We start from the raw sequence: 25,984 nt of genomic DNA, 5'->3' as shown, positions 1-25,984 counted from the left end.
TTTGCCCTCCTGATTTCTCTCTTAACTCTACTCCGGCAATCTCTATACTCTTCAAGGGATCCACTTGATCCCAGCTGCCTATGCATGTCATATGCCTCCTTCTTCTTTCTGACTAGGGCCTCAATTTGGATGCATGTGTAGGAGTCTCCTCACCAACATTACAAAAAGCTGATTGTGACTGGGTTAGCACATTATCCTTTCATCTTTGAGGGCCCTGTTTCCAATCCAACTCTATTGTTCAAATAAGAGTCTCTTCTATCTAATAGGAGACTATCTATCCAGGAAGATGAACGTGGGGAGCAGAAAAATTCATGCTTTGTGGCAGGAAGTGATCTCCTGATCTTGGTACACAGTAAAGAGACACTTACCCTGCAACTACCTGTGTTCTAATTGACCTGACATCAGGTTACAAAACTGGAAAGAGATTTGCATTCCCATAGATGGGTGGTCAGTGTTTCTATCCCCATTTGCACTGTTCACGTAGGAGCCACAACTTCAGTTATTTTCCAAGTTAGTTGAAAGTGCCCCATAATACTCTGCTTCTCAGTTCTTTTACAAATGCATAATATTCCAACATTCGTGGAGATTGGAAACAGTTGGTAGACATGTATTGGCGAGTGGTGGAAAAATCTTTAAATGGAGATCCAGCATGTGAGAGAGATTTATGTTTGAAAAGTTAAAGCGATGCAAAGGATGAGGGAAACTGACATTGAAAGTACTCCGCCCATAGTTTCCTTTGGGTTTTCTATTAGCTATACTCATAGTTACCAACTGTCCGCTTTTGGATCAGAAAAGTCAGCTTTTCCAACCCTCAATCATGTTGTTCGTGCAGGGGCACAGAAAACAGGTCAACTTTTAAACTTAAGTAAGGCCAACTTCGAAGGAAGTCGAACACGTTAACCCTGAAGAGCAAAAGTTCCACTTGTTAAGTAACTATGGTTATCATGAGGTAAAACAGAGTATAAATCTGAAGGCTGCATGAACACAATGACTTACACAAATGGCAAGAAAAGTGGTAATCCAGCAGATTGGGAGAAATATAGAAGGCAACAAAGGAAAACAAAGGAAATATTAAGACTGCAAAAGGGAATACAAAATATAAACTTGCAAGTAATATGAAGGCTAATCGTCAAAGTTTTATAAATATATTAAGAGTAAGAGAGTGGCTAAAGATGTGAGCCCATTAAAGACAGACGCAGATGATACTGTAATACACAAGGTAATGGCAGATTTATTAAACAAGTACTTTGGGGGTGATTTTAAACCCCAAGAACGGGTGGATTGGGGACAGGTGGGAGTTGAAAATAGTTGTTTTTGGGTCGTGACCGCAACCCGGCTTTATTTCCGGGTTTAACATCTGGGCGAAAAAGTACAGGCTTCCCACTGGGAATGCGAAGCCCGAAAATTTTGCGGTCGGGACCCAAAAAAACAACTATTTCCAACCCATCCATTCTTGGGGTTTAAAATCACTCCCTTTGTATCTGTTTTCACAGTAGAGGAAAAGAATAAAATACCAGTGATAGAAGTGAAACTAAAAATAAATCAAGGGCAGGAACTTAATGGATTCAATATAAGTAACAAAATGGTAATGGAGAAAACAATAGGATTGGAATAGATAAATCTCCAGGACCTAATGGTTTCTACTCCAGGGTATTAAAGTAACAGATTAGGGAATTGCAGAAGAAATAGTCTATTTTCAGAAGGCATTTGATAAGGTATTGGCTTATGGTATTATTCAGGTGTATGGTATTATATGTCAAGCCTTGGCTCAGTGGGAGCACTCTTGCCTCAAATCAGTGGGTCCAAGCCCCACTCCAAAGAATTGAGCATATAATCATAGAATCATAGAATCATAGAAGTTACAACATGGAAACAGGCCCTTCGGCCCAACATGTCCATGTCGCCCAGTTTATACCACTAAGCTAGTCCCAATTGCCTGCACTTGGCCCATATCCCTCTATACCCATCTTACCCATGTAACTGTCCAAATGCTTTTTAAAAGACAAAATTGTACCCGCCTCTACTACTGCCTCTGGCAGCTCGTTCCAGACACTCACCACCCTTTGAGTGAAAAAATTGCCCCTCTGGACCCTTTTGTATCTCTCCCCTCTCACCTTAAATCTATGCCCCCTCATTATAGACTCCCCCACCTTTGGGAAAAGATTTTGACTATCTACCTTATCTGTGTCCCTCATTATTTTATAGACTTCTATAAGATCACCCCTTAACCTCCTACTCTCCAGGGAAAAAAGTCCCAGTCTATCTAACCTCTCCCGAAAAATCAACCATCAAGTCCCGGTAGCATCCTAGTAAATCTTTTCTGCACTCTTTCTAGTTTAATAATATCCTTTCTATAATAGGGTGACCAGAACTGTACACAGTATTCCAAGTGTGGCCTTACTAATGTCTTGTACAACTTCAACAAGACATCCCAACTCCTGTATTCAATGTTCTGACCAATGAAACCAAGCATGCCGAATGCCGTCTTCACCACCCTATCCACCTGTGACTCCACTTTCAAGGAGCTATGAACCTGTACTCCTAGATCTCTTTGTTCTATAACTCTCCCCAACGCCCTACCATTAACGGAGTAGGTCCTGGCCCGATTTGATCTAGCAAAATGCATCACCTCACATTTATCTAAATTAAACTCCATCTGGCCCAATTTATCAAGATCCCGTCGCAATCCTAGATAACCTTCTTCACTGTCCACAATGCCACCAATCTTGGTGTCATCTGCAAACTTACTAACCATGCCTCCTAAATTCTCATCCAAATCATTAATATAAATAACAAATAACAGCGGACCCAGCACCAATCCCTGAGGCACACCGCTGGACACAGGCCTCCAGTTTGAAAAAATCTATGCCTGACACTTCAGTGCAGCATTGAGGGAGTGCTGTACTGTCGGAGGTGCTGTCTTTCGAATGAGACATTAAACCTCCTCTCAGTGAAAGATGCCATAGGATTATTTCGAAGAAGAGCAGGGAAGTTCTCCCTGGTGTCCTGGCCAATATTTATCCCTCAACCAAAATCACTGAAACAGATTATCTGGTCATTATCTCATTCTTGTTTGTGGGACTTTGCTGTGTACAAACTGGCTGCCGCGTTTCCCTAAATTACAACAGTGACTACACTTCAAAAGTACTTCAGCAGCTGTAAAGAGCTTTGGAACGTCCTGAGGTTGTGAAAGGCACTATATAAATGCAAATCTTTCTTTCTTTCTTATGCTTTATTGTGTCCCTCTATAAAGCATAACTATTTCAGAGATCTGTCAAGAGGCAAAGGAGAACACCGAATCCTTTGCAGAAGAGGAGTTCTAAACAACCACTGAAGAGTTGCAATCCAGGAAGCAGATTCTTCACTGTCCTCCCAGGCACCTAGTGCTCTCAAAACCAATGCTTTAATGTTGTAGCTTCAGTGTTGTCATAAACTAGGGATTAACCAACTGGGTTTGTAAATTGAGGGAAAATACACAACTTTCATGCAGCCACATAAATCCCTGTGTACTAGGCAAAATACAGTTAAACGACTGTTTAAATGATTCAAACAATTTGACAACAATTTCTCCTTTGAATTAAGGTGCTAATTTGTTAAATGTTCCAAGTGAAACAACTATTGATATTATCAGCACTATTATATGCTCTTACTGTGATTTTTAAAATTCACCATCTCACTTTATATTTCAATAAGAACAGTTATTATTCTGATTACATTACCTGGAAAAGTTTTGTATTTCCATAGATTGCAAGAATGATTCGAGATATAGTGGCATTGGGCTGGTTTTTAACATTGTCCAGAAGAGTTGGTGGTAGTTCAATTTTAGTCCTTAGGGCTAAGTTAGAGACATTTTTTTCTTGTATCTGTTCAATAATAAAAATAGAAATTATTTGCTAGTCTGTGCACTGGCACTTCAGGAGCAGCTTGCTGAAAGAATCTTGGGAGATAACGGCCTGGATTCTTCTCTGGGTGGATGGAAAGAGCTTCTCATCACTGGTAAATCGAGCCACTTAATCTGAGGGCTACTCACTGACGGTAACTACCATATTAAAGTAAGATGATAACTGACTGCCAGCATTCTGGTTAGGGTCACAACAGTGACTACAGCAATCAATTAGGTAAGGATGGAAAGTCTGTCTAAGAACTAAGTGGGTCTGGGTTACAGTAAGGCATATTTCTATGCTGAGGCTGCCTGAATGCAACTTAAATACACTCTACACTAAGGACTGAACTCCAACTGTGTCCGAGGAGAAAATCAACATAGCAGTTAAAAGGAATGTCCAGTTGGTTTTATCCCTGCTGAGAAAAGGGACCAACAAAAAAAAATCAGGAGATGGATTGACAACTTTACAAGTCAATTCAGCCTTTGTAACTCCTGATGGCAAGTTCAAGAGCAGCTTTGGTAGAGGCTTGGGATCAAGTCAACTACTTGTCTTGTTAGTCAACAAACAGTGAATGGAATATAGGAAAGTCTAGAATACAGTGACAACTTGAATTTAAAAGGGGGAATTAACAATAATTTTAAAACTGCAATACTGAGAAAGGTTCTACAGGCATCTCCCTATTGCTTCTCTAAAAGTGATGTGGTCTAAATGCTTGTGAATTTAAAATAAAATTGCTGGACTATAACTTGGTGTTGTAAAATTGTTTACAATTCTCTAAAAGTGGTGTCAGGTATCACCACGTTACTGCCATTGTTCACAATGCACACCCAAAAACAACACTTACCAAATCTGAATCAGGAAAGTGGATCCCCGTGAATGTTTCAGGTCTTATTTTAAGAACATGAGCAAATATATTTGGTGTTGAGAAGGATTGATTTTCTCCTTCAATTTTAATCTCCATGAGTATTCTGTCCAGACCTAAGCTGACTGTATTACTGCAAAAGAATGATAGTGTCAGCAAACAATCAACAAGGAAATAACCAATGAAAGAAAATTTTAAAAATCATAATATAAGATGCAAATTTGGTTTAAAAAGTGATTTTAACACTTGATTTTCTGAAATAATGAAAGTAGCTCAAGAAGTGAGTTTTTGGAATTATATATTACTTAACCAGAAATCAATACAGTTGACTGAAATTGTAAGGTAAAACTTTCTGTTTGCGTGCACTGTGGAAAATCCCAACTATTTGTAAAGTGAGGCTGTTCTCAACAGAATTTCCAGGTTTGAACCTATTTATTCATGGCAAGTTCCCCGAGGGACAGTTGTCCAAAACACGTGGCAAGAGAGGGTGGAGAAGATGACAGACCTGAGGAATAGTGCCAAGGTAATGATACCCAGCTGTTTCCTGTATCAAACATCTGTCCCAAGTCTGCATGCCACAAAGTGTGTCCCAAACCCATTAATCTTTTACTGCTCATCCTTCAAAGCTGCCAAGCAACTTTGTAGATTTTTGAATGCTTAGCATGCATGGCCATTCAGCAGCATGGAATGTTTACAGCCTGCAACTTATATCTGAAATGTTAAAATCTTAATGGGCCTTCTATCACCAAATTCTTCCAACACAGCCTGGCAGCATTTTACATGTTCATTTACTGACACACACAATGGGCTGCTGCTTGGGCAGTGAGGAGGATGGGGGTTCCTTCCCTTTGGCACCTGGAGAATTGAAGAACAACATATTTTATAATGCCGACAGTAAGACACCCCTTCAAACAGAGAAATTAGCCTGGATCAGGAGCACAGGCAAGGGCAGACAAAATGATCCACTGTCATTGTGGCTAAAAGGAAAATAATCCCTCAACTGTCTTCTATCTAACGTTTACATGGACACTTGTGGGTAGACGTTCAACTTGCCGTCCAGGCATAAAATTGGCATTTTGGATCAATGGAAATGAAAATTAGACAGTTTCTATAATGGGCGGCCAATTAGCAATATCAGTTTACGCCATGGCGACAAGTTGAAAATCTAAACCGTGGATTCTGTTCTGGGAACACTGATTCCTACCTATCTGAAATGTAACCATCACATTTTTCGATGAGTGTGTTCACTATTTTGAATGCATCATAACCGCTTCCATTTCTCTTTGTGGAAATCAGTTGCTGCTCCAAGTCTCGGCACATCTGGCTGGGGTCTGAACTACGGGTGGTCAGATTTTTACCTGAACGGAGAAGGAACAGGAAGGGGACAAAATAAATACAAGTAAAGTGCTTTGAATTAATTGGTGAGTAATTTCAGTATCCGGTGGATCTGAATGTAAGAGGCATCTGCATTTTTGAAGATCTCCTGCTTTCTGTATTACAGAGGAAAGATGAAGCTCGTACTCTGCGTACCAATGGATAAATGTCATGGTGCAGCTGGCAACAGTTTTGTAGCTAATTTTCTGACACGGTCATAGTTGATAACTGTATTGAGAAAGTAGGATAGGTTTTCCGGATAACACGATCTGTGCCACCAGCATGGAACGTGTATGCAGGGATGGGAAATCGACTTCTTAAAGCCCTAATTGCAAAGCAAATAAACATGATTTACCTGATGCTGTGATTCCTCAATTTTCTCACCGAGAATGCACTACACATTTAGTTGCGCAGATAAAATGGGCCATAAAGAGCAAGCACGTCCTGCCTTTCCAGGAAATGAGTATTTAAAGCTATGTCATTGGGTTTTTTCATTGCTGAATTGATGGCTCTGTTCTATTTGATTTTTTGGGGGATGGAAGAAGAGGATGAAAGAATGGTTATAAAGCAGGTTTGCCTGCACCAGACACAGACTTGCCTCTCCCTGATATCATCCACAAACCCATATCTACAGACCCAGGCATACCTATCTGCAAATGTCTGAGGATAAACTGTCTTTGCAGACTCAACTTCACCATGGAAGCAACTACTGAGTTGTGATATCTGCTAAAATCTGACCTGCAGACAACATCCACAACCAGGACTGCATTGCCAGTACCTGTGAAGGTCACCACAGCACTAAACTATTATGCATCCAGCTCCTTCTAAGCTACCTCAGAGGACCATTGCAACACCAGTTAATCTGAAGATGCACAATAACATCAAAAAATCACTGATGTATTGTTCAGCAGGGCAAATATCTTCGTCACTTTCCCCCATGGATAAATGGCATCAGAATAACAGCATACTGTAATTCTTCCACATTGCAGGTTTCCCAAAGTCCAGGGCATTATTGATTCTAAACTGTGTTACTGAGAGGGTCAGATAAATTCCACCATTACCATTCCTTCAATTGGAACAGCACACAATGGTAAGGCACGTGCACAACTAGAGATGTCACCTGCCCATTTCCTGGCCAGACAGTCTGAGGGAGAAATTCAACACCCGGCCGTGCATTTTATACCTGAAAAGCAAACGGCTCCTCTCGGCTCCCCATTCAGATAAGTTATTTATCTTCTTGATTGGCCCTAGAAGGCAATCCCTAGGCCTAGTTTCCCAGCAACGGCTGCCTCAGGGCAAACCAATCCTGGAGCGGTGATCTCAAACCAGAGCTAGGCACCTTATTTGCAAATGCAAAGGGACTGTAGCTTGTTTCCAGGGTGGGTAAAGGACTATTTTTTGTCCTTTACCGGTATGGCGGCCAGTGCACCTCCAGCTGCAAATGTGCACAAACTTCCTGCCTGCCATATTGGGGCCTTAGTAGTCTGAGTAGCACTCGAAAAAAGGGCGTTGCACGAATTAATTTCTAGGCCATGATAATGAGAGCCAGTGGCTCTCGGTTTCTTGCTCTTACATTCGTGAAGCACTCGTGGTAACTTAGACTGAGAATTATAAGGCACAGCCCTTGCCAGGATTAGCTGAGACAGGCAAAAGTGAGGAATTGCTGAGCATGAAGAGTCTGGAATGTTTCATTCGTGATTCCTGCAGCTGGGAACCACTTTTTGCAGTGATTTCTTTTGCCCTTCTGCTTACACAGACCTGGACTTGCTTATCACTGTTTCTGGCAGGGTCAGACCACCATGAGATTTTCACCATCCTTTCCCCATCCACATTGATGGCTATTCTATGGGCACACCCTCGTAAACCATTATCATGGAAAAGGAGGAGGATCAGCACAGGTTGGAGCAAAGAAAAATCTGGCAGTGTTCAAGGAGGATGCACAGCGCCAGATAATCCCCCATCTCTACAGAATACAGGTCATATGAGGACCTTAGTGAGGAGATGTGTATAATAAGAGTGCCCTTCACCAAAGACACTCAATCACAAGCCCTCCTGAGGCCATTATATGGCTGAAGAAACAATTCCTAAAACGGGATTATTTTACAATAAGGTAATTGATTTAGTCCGGGATTGATTACCTTTGTTTGCTAAAGGTTGGGGTCTTTCAAAAGGCTTCAGCATAATTCACACCAACTCTCAGATGGCAAGAGTTCCATTAAGGCTTTATAAAGGCGGAATGAGTGGAAATTCCACGCTAGTCTGGGAACTTCCCCTTAATGTAGGGGAGGCGGTCAGAGAAATTGCCCTCTCCTCCCCATCACAAAATGGAGAACTACAAGATTCCAGGCAGAAAATGGTAAAGACGAAAATCTACTCCAATTAACTGACAGTCCTCAAAAAGCAGCATTCCTTTGTACATAATTCCTGAATAGCACCATCCTAGAGTTCGGCAGCTGAGGGTCCTATATACTCACAGAATAATGGGAAAGCCAAAAGAGATTGAAGTCTATAAAGGGCCTACAAAGAGCTCATACTTATCTGTTATAACATCTATACCATTGGCAAATGGCTACAGCCTGGCAGAATTACCAATAGAAACTGGCTGAGAATAACCGTGCCAATGCTACCAGCAAATCACACTCTTCAATGGACACAGTTAGCCAAGCACATAGCCAAGTGAAAAGAAGGAATGCAAGGAGTAGTACAAGTAAGTACAAGGGAGGATAACAAGTCTCAGGATAAGGGGTCGGACATTTAGGACTGAGTTGAGGAGGAATTTCTTCACTCAGAGGGTCGTGAATATTTGGAATTCTCTACCCCAGAGGGCTGTGGATGCTCAGTCGTTGAGTATATTCAAGACTGAGATCGATAGATTTTTGGACTCTAAGGGAATGAAGGGATATGTGGATCAGGCGGGAAAGTGGAGTTGAGGTCAAAGGTCAGCCATGATCATATTGAATGGCGGAGCAGGTTTGAGGGGCCATGTGGCCCGCTCCTGCTCCTATTTCTTATGTTTTTATGTTCAGTCAAGTGAAAAACTATAATTTTTGAAAGAGATTGAGACACCAATATTAACACATCTGAATGAAGACACCCTTGTCTGAGTGATAGATTTAAAGATTAAGGGAACAGTATAATAGCAAGCTTCAACACCTTGCTCCTATCCCAAAAGCAGTGGGAAAAGAGACTATCAGAGACCATCAACCTAACAATTTTGGGGGGGGAGCGGGGGGGGGGGGGGGAATCAAAGCAAAGAAGAAAAATGCTCCCTGGAATTAGATCTGATACTACTTGGAAATCCTGAGGTGCAGGACAACAGAGATAACATTGCAAAGATCAAGAGACTACCCACAACTCAAAAAGACTTGCTTACAACTGCAGTTCAGGGAAGGGGAACATTTATTCAGATATTTCTTAGAAAGAAGGGTGTGGGGCTTTCTCGTTATAAGGTTAGAACTCAATTTTGTGTAATGTAAGAAAAGGCTGGGGGGCGGGGCAATGAATGAGTGCAAATAGAAGGGATCTGGTGCAAACTGGGAAACTGGGAGAGACTGGTTATGGGAAGCTGAGGAGATAGTTGGAAACTGTAAGAGAGAAGCACTTCCGAATATAAAGTACCATCGTCATTATTATCTCAAGTTTGATTCTGTTCTATGAAAGCTTGAAAACAACGGCATTGTGGCTTTACAGCATTACCAAAACTATGGGCATAGATGAACTGTGAAGCTGAAATATTTGGAACTATATTTTATAAGAAAATATGTGGAGGATATTGTCAACTATAAAATCTGCTATTAACGTGGGTCTCTCCTCTCCCCTCTCCTCTCCTCTCCTTCCCAGCAGTAACAAAAAGTCATCCATTAAAACAGCTATTGCTTAAGGTTTACATTTTCCAGAACTGAAGACAGATTTTATAAAAACATTTATTTACCTGTTGAAGAGGGGATATTGCTTGTTGATTCCTAAAGTGGAAATATATAATATCAGATAATTTTTCAATGGAATAGGTTATTTTAAGAACCTGTAGGTGAAATATGTTAATTCTGCCTTACCAGGGAGGTTTCACAAGGGATGTCTGCCACTGGTGTGGTGACATTGACATTACTGGAATAGTTACTCCATGTTGTAACTTTAAATGGATCACCATCTAGGTCATCGTCAAAAAGGTCCTGTAAAGAAACACAATAACAATATTACAACAAATCCTCCAAAACTAAAGATTCGTACAGCAAATATTTTGAACTTATTAAGTAATACTGATTGTTTAATTTACTACCTTTTGGCAACAGGTCAAGGATACTCACTGAGTAATTAGACTACTTTATCAAGGGCTGTCCTTTCTATTTTTAGTGCATAAATTAACTTTTCACTCATCAAAAAATAATGGCATGAACTTTACCCAGATCAAAATAATTCTAAAAAGAAAAAATATACATCAAGTTAAATCAAAACTACAGCACAGAAACAGGCCATTCTGCCCAACTGGTCTATGCTCCACACAAGCCTTCTCCCTCCCTACTTCATCTAACACTATTAGCATACCCTTCTACTCCTTTCTCCCTCATGTGCTTATCCAGCTTGCCTTTAAATGCATCTATCCTATTTGCCTCAACTTATGGTAGCGCTTTCCACACTCTTACCGCTCTTTGGTAATTCTCCTGAACTCCTTCTTGGATTTATTAGTGACTATTTAATATTTATGACCTCTAGTTTTGGACTTTCCCACAAGTGGAAACATTTTCTCTACGTTTACCCTATCAAACCCTTTCATTACCTTAAAGACCTCGATCGGCTCACCCCTCAGCCTTCTCTTTTCTAGAGAAAAGAGCCCCAGCCTGTTCAGCCGTTCCTGATAAGGATATCCTCTCAGTTCTGGTATTATCCTTGTGAATATATTTTGCACCATCTTCAATGACTCTATATTCTTTCTATAAAATGGAGACCAGAACTATGTGTGGTCCAACCAAGGTTCTATACGAGTTTAACATAAATTCTCCGCTTTTCAATTCTATCCCTCTAGAAATGAACCTCAGTGCTTGATTTGCCTTTTTTATGGCCTTAATAACCTGCAATGCTACTTTTGGTGATTTGTGTATCTGTACCCTGAGGTCCCTTTGCTCCTCGACCCCATTTACACTCTTATTATCCGAGCAGTATGTGGCCTCCTTATTCTTCCTACCAAAATGCACCACCTCACACTTATCTATATTGAAATTAATTTATCAATTACATTCCCATTCTGAAAGTTTATTAATGTCCTCTTGCATTTTGACGCATTCTTCCTTTGTACTAACTACACCTCCAAATTTGGTGTTGTCCGCAAATTTTGAAATTGTACTTCCAATTCCTGGATCCAAATCGTTAATGTAAATTGTGAACAAAAGTGGTCCCAGCACCAATCCCATAAGAACATACGAAATAGGATCAGCAGTAGGCCATACAGCCCTCAATCCTTTTAATAAGATCATGGCAGATCTTCGACCTCAACTCCATTTTCCCATCCAATCCCCACATCCCTTGATTTCCTTAGATTCCAAAAATCTATCGTCCCAGCCTTAAAAACTCAACGACTCAGCATCCATAGTCCACTCGGATAGAGAATTCCAAAGATTCACAACCCTCTGAGTGAAGAAATTCCTCCTCATCTCAGCCTTGAATGGCCGACCCCTTATCCTGTGACTATGCCCCCCATAGTTCTAAACCCTCCAGCCAGAGGAAACAGCGCCTCAGCATCTACCCTGTCAGAATCTTGTATGTTTCAATGAGATCACCTCTCATTCTTCTAAAGTCCAGAGAGTATAGGCCCATTCTACTCAATCTCTCCTCATAGGACAACCCTCTCATCCCAGGAATGAATGCAGACTTTGAAAGAATGAGAATATAATCTGACCACAGTAAACTGGGCTGAATTGTTAATGGGTAAACCTACAGATAGACAGTGGTAGGTATTCAAAGAAGTATTTGGTCCAATACAAAACCAGTACATACCCCTAAAAGGCAAAAGCTCCACTTGTGTAGTTCGGCAACCGTGGTTAAAAATGAAGTAAGGTTCAGTATAAAGCTAAAAGAAGAGGCTTATGGAAATACAAAGTAAAGTGGAAATCCAGCAGACTGGAAGAAACATAAAAAGTAACAAAGAGACACAAAGAAAGTATTAACAGCTGCAAAAAGTAATACTAAAAAAAGGCATATCAAGGCTAACAGTAAAAGCTTTTATAAGTATATTAAGAGAAAGGGAGTGGTTAAGGGAAATGTGGGCCCATTAAAGACAGATGCAGGTGGTGCTGTAATCAACAATCAGGAAATGGCAGACTTGTTAAATAAGTACTTTGCATCCATCTTCATAGTAGAGGAAGAGAACAAAATACCAGCAATGCAATGGAAACTAAAACTAAATCTATGGAAAGAACTTATTAGATTTAATATAAGTAAACAAATGGTAATGGAGAAAATAATGATCCAGAAATTGCTTTTAAAAAAACGGTGGACCTAACAGTGTTCACCGTTATTAATGGTGAAATCGAAGAGCAAGTTCCGACAGCCACACACGCGCAGTCAAACGTGGAAATCCGGAACTTGCTCATCCTGGTTTACCGGTGATCTGAAAGCCTTGTGTTAAAGGGACCTCGCCGGCTGCAATCGATGGACCAGCGCCAACTTGCTCTCCTGTCCAGCTGGTAATGAACTAATCTTGCCACAAAACAGGTAGGCTGAGTTTTTTAGGTCTAAATTAAGTTTTAACAGTATGGTAAGTATTAATGATTGCCGAACAATCTCTCTGGCACTGAAAATTACATTTTGAAAATGTGAATTCTCATTTTAATAGTTGTTTGGACATTTAACTTTTTCTTTCTGTCTCTTTTACCTCTATGTTGTAATTCGATATTTCTCACTCTCTCTTTATTTCGCTTTCTCTAACTGTTTTTACAATTGATTTTACTGTTGCAGCCTGCACTTCATGGTTTTGACTCTTTGCTGCTTGTCAAGGATGCTGCAAACTGATTGGTTATGGGGAAAGAGAGCTCTTCTCAATGCCCACATAGGTCCTAGGTTCGCGGGAGTTAACGATGGACTGTTTTCAGGTTCCCATTAGAGCAACTTACCACAGTAAAGACCGCGGATACAATTTGGGTAAGTTAGTAGGTAAGGAGCAGTGAGAATGGGTCGATCGCCACTCACAGCAATAACCGGCCCAATGAGATTTAAGATAGACAAATCTCCAGGACCTGACAGTTTCCATACCTCCCCATTATTTAAGGAGTGGGGGGAGAGAAAAACCAGATAACTTTGGACCTGTCAATCTAATATTAGTTGTGGGGAAATTACTAGAGTCTGTCATTAGGGACAAAGTGACTGAGCACTTGGACAAATTTGAGCTGATCAGAGAGAGTCAGCATGGATTTGTGAAGAGTAAGTCATGTCTGACTAATTTAGTTAAATTTTTTGAGGAGGTCACTAACATGGTGGATAAGGGAGTGTCTATGGATGTTATCTATATGGACTTCCATTAGGCATTCAATAAGGTTCCACACAACAGATTATTAGCAAAAATGAAAGCCCACGGAATTGGAGGCAACCTTGCAGCATGGGTTGGAAGTTGTTTGGGAGGTAGGAGACAGAGATTAGGGATAAAGGGTACGTATTCTGATTGGTGGGATGTGACAAGAGGTCTTCCCCAGGGATCAGTACTGGGGCCTCAGCTTTTCACCACATTTATTAATGACTGGGATGAGGGAATAGAGAGTTGTATTTCAGATGATACTAAGTTGAGAGGCACAGTAAATATACAGATTGGAGCCTAAAAGTTAATCAGGGATATAGACAGATTAAATGTGTGAGCAAAACTGTGGCAAATAGAGTTCAATGTTAGGAAATATCAGGATGTGGAGATGCCAGTGATGGACTGGGGTGGACAAATGTAAGGAGTCTTACAACACCAGGTTATAGTCCAACAGCTTTATTTGAAATCACAAGCTTTCGGAGCTTTGCTCCTTAGTCAGGTGACTCACCTGACGAAGGAGCAAAGCTCCGAAAGCTTGTGATTTCAAATAAAGCTGTTGGACTATAACCTGGTGTTGTAAGACTCCTTACAGGAAATATCAGGTCATTACTTTGGATCCAAGAAAGACAAATCGGAGTATTTTCTAAATGGTGAGAAACTAAGAACTGTGGATGAGCAGAGAGATTTTGGGCTTCATGTACACAAATCACTAAAAGCAAATGGCCAGGTACAAACGTCAATCAAAAAGGCTAATGAAATGTTGGCCTTTATCTCAATGGGGCTGGAATAAAAAGGGGAGCAAGTTATGATTCAGTTGTATAGAGCCTTGGCCAAACCCCATCTGGAGTACCGAGTTCAGTTCTGGGCACCGCATCTCAGGAAGGATATATTGGCCTTGGAGGGGGAGCAGCACCGATTCACCAGAATGATACTGGGGCTAAATGGATTAAATTATGAAGATAAGTTGCATATACTTGGCTTGTATTCCCTTGAATACAGAAGGTGATCTAATCGAGGTGTTTAAAATGATAAAGGATTCAATATGGTAGATGGAGAAAAACTATTTCCTCCGGTTTAGGACTCCAGAACAAGGGGGCATAATCTTAAAATTAGAGCCAGGCAATCCTGGAATGAAATCAGAAGGCACTTCTACACACAAAGGGTAGTGGAAATCTGGAAATCTCTCTCCGGCAAGGCTGTAGATCCTGGGCCAATTGAAGCTTTCAAGACTGAGATCGATGGGTTTTTGTTAGGTAAGGGTATCAAGGGATACGGAGCAAAGGCGGGTAAATGAATTTAAGATGCAAATCAACCATGATCTAATTGAATGGTGGAACAGGCTCGAGGGGCTGAATGGCCTACTCCTGTTCCTATGTTCCCATGAAAATGCAAATTCAGTATTTGTTTGGGACTGCTGCTTTTGAATATGTTTTTAATATTTAATATCAATTTGTTTTGGAGCTGAAGAGCACATACAGATCTGTATCAGTCCCAAATGTGGCTCCACAATGATGTGGCTTTGTTTGAAAGTTCCACTCCTAAATTGGACATTTCCTCCCAAACCGTCCCCCAATCTTTTCCACTATTCTCCTTTCCAAATACATAAGTTACAACACAGAAACAGGCCATTCGGCCCAGACAGTCCATGTCAGCATTCACCCTCCCCGTGTGTAAATAGCTCTAATCATATTTACCCACCCTGTTCATCCCCTTTTCCTTCATCCACCTATCCAATCTAATCTTCAATGTTGACATAGTTGCCTCAACCACTAACCTTGGAAGTGAATTCCAGAGCCTACAAACTCAGTGTGAAGAAGTTTCTCTTGCCCTGTTCCAAATCTCTTATTTGTAAACAATTTTACAACACCAAGTTATAGTCCAACGATTTTATTTGAAATTTACAAGCTTTCGGAGGCTTCCTCCTTCCTCAGGTAAATGTCAGGAACTCCTCGAAGGAAGGAGGAAGCCTCCGAAAGCTTGTAAATTTCAAATAAAATCGTTGGACAATAACTTGGTGTTGTAAAATTGTTTACAATTGTCAACCCCAGTCCATCACCGGCATCGCCACACCAAATCTCTTATGTTTAATCTTGTACCTACGGCCCATTATTCTAGACCCCACAACCACTGGAAACAGTCTGCTTCCAGGCTGAATGGCCTACTCCTGTTCCTATGACCCTGGGATAGAGAGTGAGAATATCAGCTCGGGTTCCTGCTCCTGATCAATAACCAGTGACCCTGGGATAGAGAGCAGGAACAGCAGCCCCAGTTCCTGATTCTGATCACTATCCAGTGACCCTGGGATAGAGAGAGGGAACAGCAGCCCCAGTTCCTGATCCTGATCAATAATCAGTGACCCTGGGATAGAGAGAGGGAACAGCAGCCCCGGTTCCTGATCCTGATCAATAACCAGTGACCCTGGGATAGAGAGAGGGAACAGCAGCCCCGGTTCCTGATCCTGATCAATAATCAGTGACCCTGGGATAGAGAGCAGGAACAGCAGCCCCAGTTTCTGATTCTGATCACTATCCAGTGACCCTGGGATAGAGAGAAGGAACAGCAGCCCCGGTTCCTGATTCTGATCAATAACCAGAGACCCTGGGATAGAGAGAGGGAACAGCAGCCCCGGTTCCTGATCCTGATCAATAACCAGTGACCCTGGGATAGAGAGAGGGAACAGCAGCCCCGGTTCCTGATCCTGATCAATAATCAGTGACCCTGGGATAGAGAGCAGGAACAGCAGCCCCAGTTTCTGATTCTGATCACTATCCAGTGACCCTGGGATAGAGAGAAGGAACAGCAGCCCCGGTTCCTGATTCTGATCAATAATCAGTGACCCTGGGATAGAGAGCGGGAACAGCAGCCCCGGTTCCTGATTCTGATCACTATCCAGTGACCCTGGGATAGAGAGCGGGAACAGCAGCCCCGGTTCCTGATTCTGATCAATATCCAGTGACCCTGGGATAGAGAGCGGGAACAGCAGCCCCGGTTCCTGATCCTGATCAATATCCAGTGACCCCTGCTGGAAACTGTAAACAGATCTCGGGTGAAGATAGAATCAGGATCAGCTGTTACGTCTTACAAGGTGAATCGCTTGGTGAAGCTCACACATGGATAATGAACACCTTAGCAGGATACAAGTGGGGGGGGGGCAAAGACCCAGATGGGGAAGGGATAGAGGAGAAACAGAGTGGTTGGGGAGGGGGAAGGAGGTGAAAATTATTGGGGCAGTGAACAAGGTAGGAGAAACAAGAGGAAGAGGACACATCAATGAGGGAGGGTGAAGGACCAAAAGGCCAATGGCAGGGAAGAGGGGATACCATTGGTGGGGAGAGATTTGCAGGGGTGAAACCAGAAGTGGGAGGAACTTTGATTCCTCCAATAAATAATAGTAATTCACTGAAGTTGCACCAGTAACTAATAACAACAAATTGCATTTATATAGCATCTTTAATGTAGGAAAACATCCCAAGGTGCTTCACAGGAGCGTTATCACACGTAATTTGACACCAAGCCACATAAGGAGATATTGGGACAGGTGACCAAATGCTTGGTCAAAGAGGTAGGTTTTAGGGAGCATCTTAAAGGAGGAGAGAGAGGTAGAGAGGTGGAGAGGTTCAGGGAGAGAACTCCAGAGCTTAAGGCCTAGATAGCTGAAGGCTTGGCCACCAGTTGAGGTGCGAAAGAAATCGGGGGTGTACAAGACACCAGAATTGGAGGCAAGCAGAGTTCTCAGACGGTTGTTGGGCTGGAGGAGGTTACAGAGATAGGGAGGGGCGAGGATATGAAGGGATTTGAAAACATTACATAGAATTACATAGAACGGACTGCATAGAAACAGGACATTTGGCCCAACTGGTCCATGCAGGTGTTTAAGCTTTGCACAAGCCTCCTCCCACCACTCTTCATCTAATCCTATCAGCATAACCTTTCTCCCTCATGTACATATCTAGCTTCCCCTTAAATGCATCTATGCTATTCGCCTCAACTACTCCATGTGGTAGCGAGTTCCACATTCTAAACAACCTCTGGGTAAAGAAGTTTCTCCTGAATTCCCCATTGGATTTATTGGTGATTACCTGCCACAATTTACCGTGTTCACCCACCCTCCCCCATTATATATACTTCAAGCCGACACGAGACGGGCTCCAGCAGGGGGTGACGTCACCAAGCGGGAGGCGGTTTCTTTGCAGCAACGGGCCATGTGGACATGCCTCGCCTCTCTGTTACAAATTAGAATTTATAAGAAATAAATACTGGTGGCTGCCAGCACCAGTCATTCAGTGACCTTGAATATACAGCTCCAAATTAGGCAAGAAAAGGTTGTAGGCTGAAAGGACTCGGAGCAGGCCCGCTGCTGCGGCGGGGAATTAAAAGCCCTCCCGGCCCACCCACCCCGGGTCACAGAAGTGGAACGATCTAATTTTCTCCCAGCAGCAGTGCCCAGGAGATTCATCTTCCATCCCAGGAGACACCCAGACAATCCGGGAGGGTTGCCAACCCAGAGTTAGTCGAGGTGAGATGGATGGAAAAAGGGGCACACAGGACTGGGTATCAACAGTTTGGAGAAGACAGCCTATGAGGACCACAAGAATAATAATGATGAGAAAATTAAAGGAGAACATGAGAAAATAGTTTTAAAAACATCAAAAGGAACAGTAAGGTATTTTACAAATATATCAGTAAAAAGAGAATTGTTAAAAACAAAGTGGGATCCCTGAGGGGAGAGGATTGTCAATTTATAGAAGATGTTCAAAAAATGGCACAAGAAGTAATCAAAAAGGCTAATGGAATGTTGGCCTTTATCTCAAGGGGATTGGAATACAAAAGTGATGCTTCAGTTGTATTGTGCCTTGCTCAGATCCCATCTGGAGTACCGCGTTCAGCTTTGGACACCGAACCCCAGGAAAGATATATTGACCTTGGAGAGGGTACAGCGCAGATTCACTCAGATGATACCAGGACTTAAAGGGTTAAATTATGAGGACAGGTTGTATAAACTTGGCTTGTATTCCCTTGAGCTTAGAAGGTTGAGGGGTGAACTAATTGTGGTGTTTAAAATGCTAAAGAGATTCAATAGGGTGGATACAGAGAAGCTATTTCCTCTAGTGAGGGAATCCAGAACAAGGGGATAGAAAATTAGAGATAGACAATTTAGGCAGGGCAAGACTCCCACCTGTCCACATAATCCCACAGGCACTTGATCGCATTTTCCTTGGAGGTGGGGGGGGCGGGGGGAACCTCACTGAATATGCAGGGTGGGATCTCAGCAAGAATCCTGCAACTGACTGGGTCTTCGTTGCTGGGAGGGAGGGAATGTGGAACTAGCGACAGCAGTTAAAAGGCAGCTGCAGCTGAAATGGCCAAAAGCACAGCAGGTGACTCAGGGGAGTAAGAGAGACTGAGCTGCAGCAGCACTTGAATATTGAAATGCAATAACAGAACAAAGAGCACTATCGGGGACAGGGGTCTGCAATGACCAAGTCCGCAAGATACTCAGAAGCTGCAGTGGAGATAATGTTGGCAGAAATAAGGGCCAAAAGACAATTGCCCTTTGGCACCCAGGGAATTATGCTTCAGAAAAAGGATGTGCTGGCAGTCTGGAGGGAGCTGCCACTGGCTGCCAGTGCAAACTCGATGACTCCACAAACAGCTATTCAATGCCAGAAACATTTTAATGACCTCACCAGGCTGGCCAAGTTAAGTGAAGGAACAAGTGCCCATGCAGATGCTGAGATACTGCTGGAAGCACGACTCACCGCCAACAATCCAGGACCACATAGTGCAAAAGAAGAAATGAATGAGACCCTTAATAGGCACAAGAGATGCCCATCAGCCCCTCATGGGTACACCTCCTCTCCTACTATTCAACTGTCCCACGTCACATTTCCTGAAATACATGAGTGAGAAGTGAAGAGATTGCTGTATTGCCTGAACCTGATGGCATGTTCACAAGGGAGTGTATGCAGACACCTGGGAATCTAGACATTGTAAATTAGTCCAGTGTTGTCCAATAGAAATTGCTGACTAGCCACAAATTGTGGCGACAACGTTTTATCCACATGCACTAATTTTAGTAGAAAACGTCTCACACACACTCACACAATACAGGTAAATGTACTTCACATGTGCACATTTGCTCAACAAACATTTCACCATTCAGTAACCAAGGAAATAAAGCACTCACATTGATCAAAAACACTCACACACTCTTCTCTTCATCTTACCAACAAACCACAGAAAGGTTGAAGTACACATGCACACACTTCTTTGTCGTGAGCAGGGGATTGGTCTCCAGAACCTTCTTCCTCTTCACCATCAATGCTTGGAAGGCCCAATCCCTTCGTAATGGCAAATTATGGAGGATATAGCAATCCACAACATTTCAGAAAATCCTTGTTGGACTATACTGCAGGGCTCCCGTGACCTGTCCAGGCATCAGAAACTGGACAAGATGATTTTGATGGTGTTCCACAATAATCCTGGTAGCACCCAAGGCCTCACTGAACCTGTTTGCAGCCACTGTCTTGGATTCCCAAAAAGGATGAAGTGGGTGTCCCTGCTCATGCACTGTGGCTGAGCTGTAGAGGTATCCTGGATTCTCTCTCACTCTCTCTGGCTGCTCGCTCCTGTTAATCTGATTTTCTCTTTCTCTCTCTCTGGCTGCTCGCTCCTTCACAATCACAGACAACAACATGCCCTGGTGGAAAGTGGCTGCAAGTCAGGTTCCAACAGCTGGCAGACCTCTGTGATGGTGTCAGAGGGAAAACACAGCCTTCTCAGACACTTCCTGTAGGAAAAATCCAGACAGGTCCTCTATAGTGTGTAGACCCTGTGGTGTGAATGCCTGCAGGTCGGGTGTTAATTTTGTACATACTGCTGCACTCTCTTGCCTTCCATCCTTTCTCCTCCTCCTCAAAGCACAGGAATAATGGAATCCCGGGAGAGAAGTCCATTATTTCAATTTGCATAATCGCTATTAAATTCCCTGCAAGTTTCACAAAGTGCCTTTAAATGATCAGAAATTACAGCTTCAAAGTAGTTGAAGTGACTCCCAGTCAAAACAATGTTGTAGAATCGCATTCCTGTGTGACCTTTCACCTTCCCGATCTGTTACCGCCAGTGGGACACCCTACATGCTCAGTACCGCCACCTTGTCAGCAGTGGTGATTTGAAGGGGCAGCAAGTCCCAATCACCCATCACCCCTGTACTCGCTGACCTACATTGGCTCCCAGTCCAGCACCGCCTCGATTTTAAAATTCTCCCCCTCATGTTCAAATCCCTCCATGGTCTGGCCCATCCCTATCTCTGAAACCTCCTCCAGCCCTACAACCTTCCAAGAACTCTGTGCTCCTCCAAATCAGGCCTCTTATGTATCCCCCACTTCCTTTCCCCAAGCATTGGCAACCCTATCTTCAACCTTCCAGGCCCTAGAAATTCCCTCCCTAAACCTCTCCGTCTCTCCGCATTTAAAACCCTCCTTAAAACTGACCTCTTTGACCAAGCTTTTGGTGACCTAATGTCTCCTTGGATCAGTTTCAATTGTCTGATTACGCTCCTGTGAATGTCTTGGGAAGTTTTATTATGTTAAAGGTGTGATATAAATGCAATTTGTTGTTACTGTTGTGATGAGTGGGTGGAAATGCAGGGAAATCTCAGACATTTGGCCATGCCCCCACTTCTGGCCATGCCCCCACTTCATTTAAATGCAGAGGGATGGCAGGTGGATCAGGGGCGCAACAGGGTCACGGGAGGAAAATCAAGATGGCCATTTTATTCTGGGTAGAGTTTCAGCAGAAGGCCTCTCCGCCCCATTTTGCTCACCAGACCATCTGAAAACAGACCTATTTTTTAAGGATAATCCAGCCCAGACTTTCCGTGGGTCTCTCTAGAGGCTGTGCCAATGGCAATGGCTTAAACATTGCAGAAATTGGGGTGGGAGGACCATAAAATATTCTGCAGGGGGGACTTTAAGACCTGGGCAATGCCCTACTGGACTGCAGTGAGAAGGTGAAAGCCAGTCTGAACTCCCAGTCTAATGTAAAGTTATATTGAAGTTTTTTTGAAATGTAAAGATGAGTATTATTCATACCTCCGATTCCAGTGTTACAGCAAAGAAGAAGCCCAAATGGTCACACCTGCTGGTGATGGAATTGACTCCTCTATTAACGTTACATCCATTCTGAATCCAGTTTTCTGTAATGGAGAGTTGCTAATTATAAGAATCATTACCTCATTTACACATTGCAGTACTGACCGGAGCAGTTTAAAAGGAGCCCAGTGGCAGCACAGCCCAGCAGTTGAACAAACCCAGGGGAAAATCTCAAAAGATGACATTATGGTCAGTGTAGAGGGGGGAGCGGCGGAACATGAGGATATTAAGCTAAGTGTTTAATTTACTGGACACACTATTTTTAACTATAAACTATGAATAAGTAGTTACATAAATATTCAGAATAATTGATTACTAATTAATTTAAAATCAAGCTAAAATCTATCTATTAAATATAATCTAGACCTTAAGTGTTTCTATTAGTTCTAGAACTAAATTACTACTAACAAATAAATAAATATATAAAAAGAGACTAGAGATGGCAGTGCAGGCTGTGTGTCAGGACTGTTAAGTGGGAATTTGTGGACAATGAGATTGTCCCGGATTGCCACATCTGCAGGAAATGGCTCTGGCTCAAGACACTCCGGCTCAGAGTCATTGAGCTGGAATGCGAGTTAGAGACACTCTGACACGTAAGAATGGGGATGAATTTCTGGATACTTTTCTCCAGAGTACAGTCACAGCTCAGAGCAAAGCACAGGTACAGGAAGGAGAGAGTTTGACTGCTCATCAGCAATGTAGGGGGAATCAAGGGGAGGTGGAGAAGAAGGTCCCACAGACACTGGTCCTATCCAACAGGTACAATGTACTTGCCATCTGTGAGGATAATGGTGCAGGCTGCCAGAATGCCAACCATGGCACCATGGAGCAGGTGGGGAGGAACAGAATAGAAAGGTTGTAATCATAGGGGATTCAATAATTAGGGGCATAGATAGTGTCCTCTGCAGTCACGGCCGAGAGCCCAGGAGAATGAGTTGCCTACCTGGTGCAAGGGTAAAGGATATCTCGGAGCAACTGGAGAGGAACTGGAAAGGGAGGAGGAAGCTTCAGTTTTTGTGGTCCATGTTACATGAGAACATAAGAAATGAGAGCAGGAGTAGGCCATACGGCCCCTCGAGCCTGCTCCGCCATTCAACAAGATCATGGCTGATCTTCGACCTCAACTCGACTTTCCCGCCCGATTCCCATATCCCTTGATTCCCCTAGAGTCCAAAAATCTATCAATCTCAGCCTTGAATATACTCAACAACTCAGCATCCACAGCCCACTTGGGTAGAGAATTCCAAAGATTCACAATCCTCTGAGTGAAGAAATTTCTCCTCATCTCAGTCCTAAATGGCCAACCCCTTATCCTGAGACTATGCCCCCTAGTTCTAGACTCTCCAGCCAGGGGAAACATCCTCTCAGCATCTCCTCTGTCAAGCCCTCTCAGAATCTTACATGTTTCAATGAGATCACCTCTCATTCTTCTAAACTCCAGTGACTATAGGCCCATTCTACTTAATCTCTCCTCAGAGGAAAACCCTCTTATCGCAGGAATCAATCCAGTGAACCTTTGTTGCACCGCCTATAAGGCCAGTGTATCCTTCCTTAGGTAAGGAAACCTGTTTATTCATACTCTCTGGTTAATGGACAGAAAACAATCTTCAATCCATGCTAATATATTACCCCCAAACCCATGAGCCCTTATCTTGTGTAACAACCTTTTATGTGGCACCTTAGCGAATGCCTGTTGAAAATCCAAATACACTACATCCACTTTATCTACCCTGCTAGTTACATCCTCAAAAAAATCTAATAGATTTTCAAACACGATTTCCCTTTCATAAAACAATGTTGACTCTGCCTAATCATATTATGATTTTCTAAGTGCCTCGTTACCACGTCCTTAATAATGGATTCCCAACAACTGATGTTAGAGAGGATAAAACTCCTGGTCCGGATGGATTGCATCTGTGTATATTGAAGGAAGTTAGGGAAGAGATAGCAGAGGCATTATTACATATACATAGAAATTCATTAGAAAAGGGAATAGTGCGAGAGGACTGGTGAACAGCTAATGTGATTCCTATATCTAAAAAGTGAGATAGAACAAGTCCAGAGAACTATAGACCAGTTAACTTAATGTCGGTGGTAGGAAAGATATTGCAATCTTCACTCAAAGATGTAATAGAAAAACATCTAGAAAATGAAAATATAATAAAGAATAGTCAGCACAGATTTCAGAAGGGAAAGTCATGCTTGACCAGCCTTATTGAATTCTTTGAAGAAGTAGCAGAAAGCGTAGACAAGGGATATGCAGTAGATGTAATATATTTAGATTTTCAAAAGATCTTCGATAAAGTAAGGTCAGAGCATGTGGAGTTAGGAGACAGGTAGCGGAATGGATAGCAAGCTGGATACAAAACAGAAAACAGAGAGTAGGGGTTAAGGGTAGCTACTCAGACTGTCAAAAGTTAGGAAGTGGTGTTCCACAGGGATCGGTGCTGGGAGCACTGTTGTTTACAATTTACATTAACGATTTGGACTCTGGAATCGGAAATACAATTTTAAAATTTGCAGACAGCACCAAATTGGGGGTGTGGTTAATACAAAGAAAGAATGCGCCAAAATGTAAGAAGGCATTAATAAACTCGCAGAATGGGCATGTAATTGGCAAATTAATTTCAATATAGATAAGTGAGAGGTGGTACATTTTGGTACGAAGAATAAGGAGACCACATACTGCTTGGATAATAAGAGTCTAAATGGGGCAGAGGAGCAAAAGGACCGCAGGATACAGATACACAAGCCACTAAAAGTAGTGTAGCAGGTTATTAAGGCCATTAAAAAGGTAAACATAGCACTGGGGTTCATTTCTAGAGGGATAGAATTGAAAAGCAGAGAAGTTATGTTAAATTTGTATAGAACTTTGGTTAGACCACACTTGGAATACGATGCATAGCTCTGGTCTCCATATTATAAAAAGAATATAGAGACATTGGAGAAGGTGCAAAAAAGGTTCAAAAGGATGATACCAGAACTGAGAGGATATCCTTATCAGGAAAGGCTGAACAGGCTGGGGCTTGTTTCTCTAGAAAAGAGAAGGCTGAGGGGTGACCTGATAGAGGTCTTTAAGATAATGAAATGATTTGATAGGGTAGTCGTAGAGAAAATGTTTCCACTGGTGAGAGTCCAAAACTAGAAGTCATAAAGGTAAGACAGACAGTCACTAATAAATCCAACAGGGAATTCAGGAGAAACTTATTTACCCAAAGAATGGTAAGAATGTGGAATGTGCTACCTCTGGATTAGTTGAGGGAAATAACATAAAATGTATTTAAGGGAAAGCTAGATAAGCACGTGAGGGAGAAAGGAATAGTAGGGTATGCTGATAGGGTTAAACGAAGAGGGGTGGGAGGAGGCTCGTATGGAGCATAAACACCGGCATCGACCAGTTGGGCCAAATGGCCTGTTTCTGTGTTGTAGCCTCAATGTAACTCAATGATGTCAGCCTTTTATAAAATTCTTTATTTACCTTGATCAGAAATCCTAAACCTGCATTCTCCAGAGTCTTTCTAAAATGGAGAAGAGAAATGTTACCATTAGATTCACCAGCACTGAAACAGTTTAATCAGCTGTGTAAGTGCTTAAACAGTTATATACTTTTAATTTGCCCATCTAACGGGGTAAAGCGTGGATTTAGGAGGAGGATATGTAGTGATGGCTGTGAAATCAGTGTTTCTGTAATTTCATTAATACCACAAAAAGTGGACAGTGCCTTCATGGAATTTGGGAAACTCATTTTATTGAAATGGGGAGCATGCTACTGAAGTAAAGATGACGGCTCCAGAATGTGCTCCTAGGGCTGTAAATGGAGTGCTTTTTGGGTGGATGGGATGATTAAAGTGGCAGCGTCTGGTTACGCTGAGTCCCTGCCCTTTACCTGCTCGTCTCAAATTCTGACCATGGTGGGGGAGGCCTATTGATGCCATGCAAAGGAGCAAAATAAATCATTGAAATTCTTTCTTCCATTTGTGCCCTAGCAATGCTGGTACAAGGGACGTTCTTGCATTTCGTAAAGTGGCAAAACCAGGACGTGACCATTTTCAATTATTTTTTATTCCCCACAGCTCTGCAAACCTGCTTAAACAGCGGCACCTCACCTGAGGTGGGCAACCTGTTGTACCAAGGATATTGTGGGTACCCACCTGCAATATGTAAACGCCCCTGACCCCAGGATTTTGGATGGAGCCAGGTCCAGATCCAT

The 25,984-nt window shown here is 42.5% G+C and overlaps 1 protein-coding gene across 1 annotated transcript; it reads right to left on the bottom strand.

The window, feature by feature from the left end:
* Positions 1–896: 896 nt before the first annotated feature.
* On the bottom strand, positions 897–25,984 carry LOC137333410 (uncharacterized). The gene is made up of 8 exons (XM_067997562.1): positions 25,926–25,984; positions 25,253–25,292; positions 10,173–10,289; positions 10,052–10,082; positions 5,951–6,104; positions 4,729–4,879; positions 3,720–3,863; positions 897–902 (listed from the first exon to the last, which is right to left on the bottom strand). Exons 1-8 carry the CDS (start codon positions 25,982–25,984, stop codon positions 897–899), a joined length of 702 nt encoding a protein of 233 aa, XP_067853663.1.

Source organism: Heptranchias perlo, chromosome 16, assembly GCF_035084215.1.
Source record: "Heptranchias perlo isolate sHepPer1 chromosome 16, sHepPer1.hap1, whole genome shotgun sequence".
NCBI lineage: Eukaryota > Metazoa > Chordata > Chondrichthyes > Hexanchiformes > Hexanchidae > Heptranchias > Heptranchias perlo.
This window is presented reverse-complemented; position numbering and strand designations above follow the sequence as displayed.

Bases quoted from the DNA above. Each gene is read 5' to 3' on its own strand.
- LOC137333410 (XM_067997562.1), bottom strand. From the start codon at position 25,984: ATGGATCTGGACCTGGCTCCATCCAAAATCCTGGGGTCAGGGGCGTTT. The intron at 10,083-10,172 runs GTAAGGCAGAAT...TTTCCACTTTAG, and splicing joins TCCCTTGTGAAACCTCCCTG to GAATCAACAAGCAATATCCC. The intron at 3,864-4,728 runs GTAAGTGTTGTT...ATTATTGAACAG, and splicing joins ACTTTCCTGATTCAGATTTG to ATACAAGAAAAAAATGTCTC.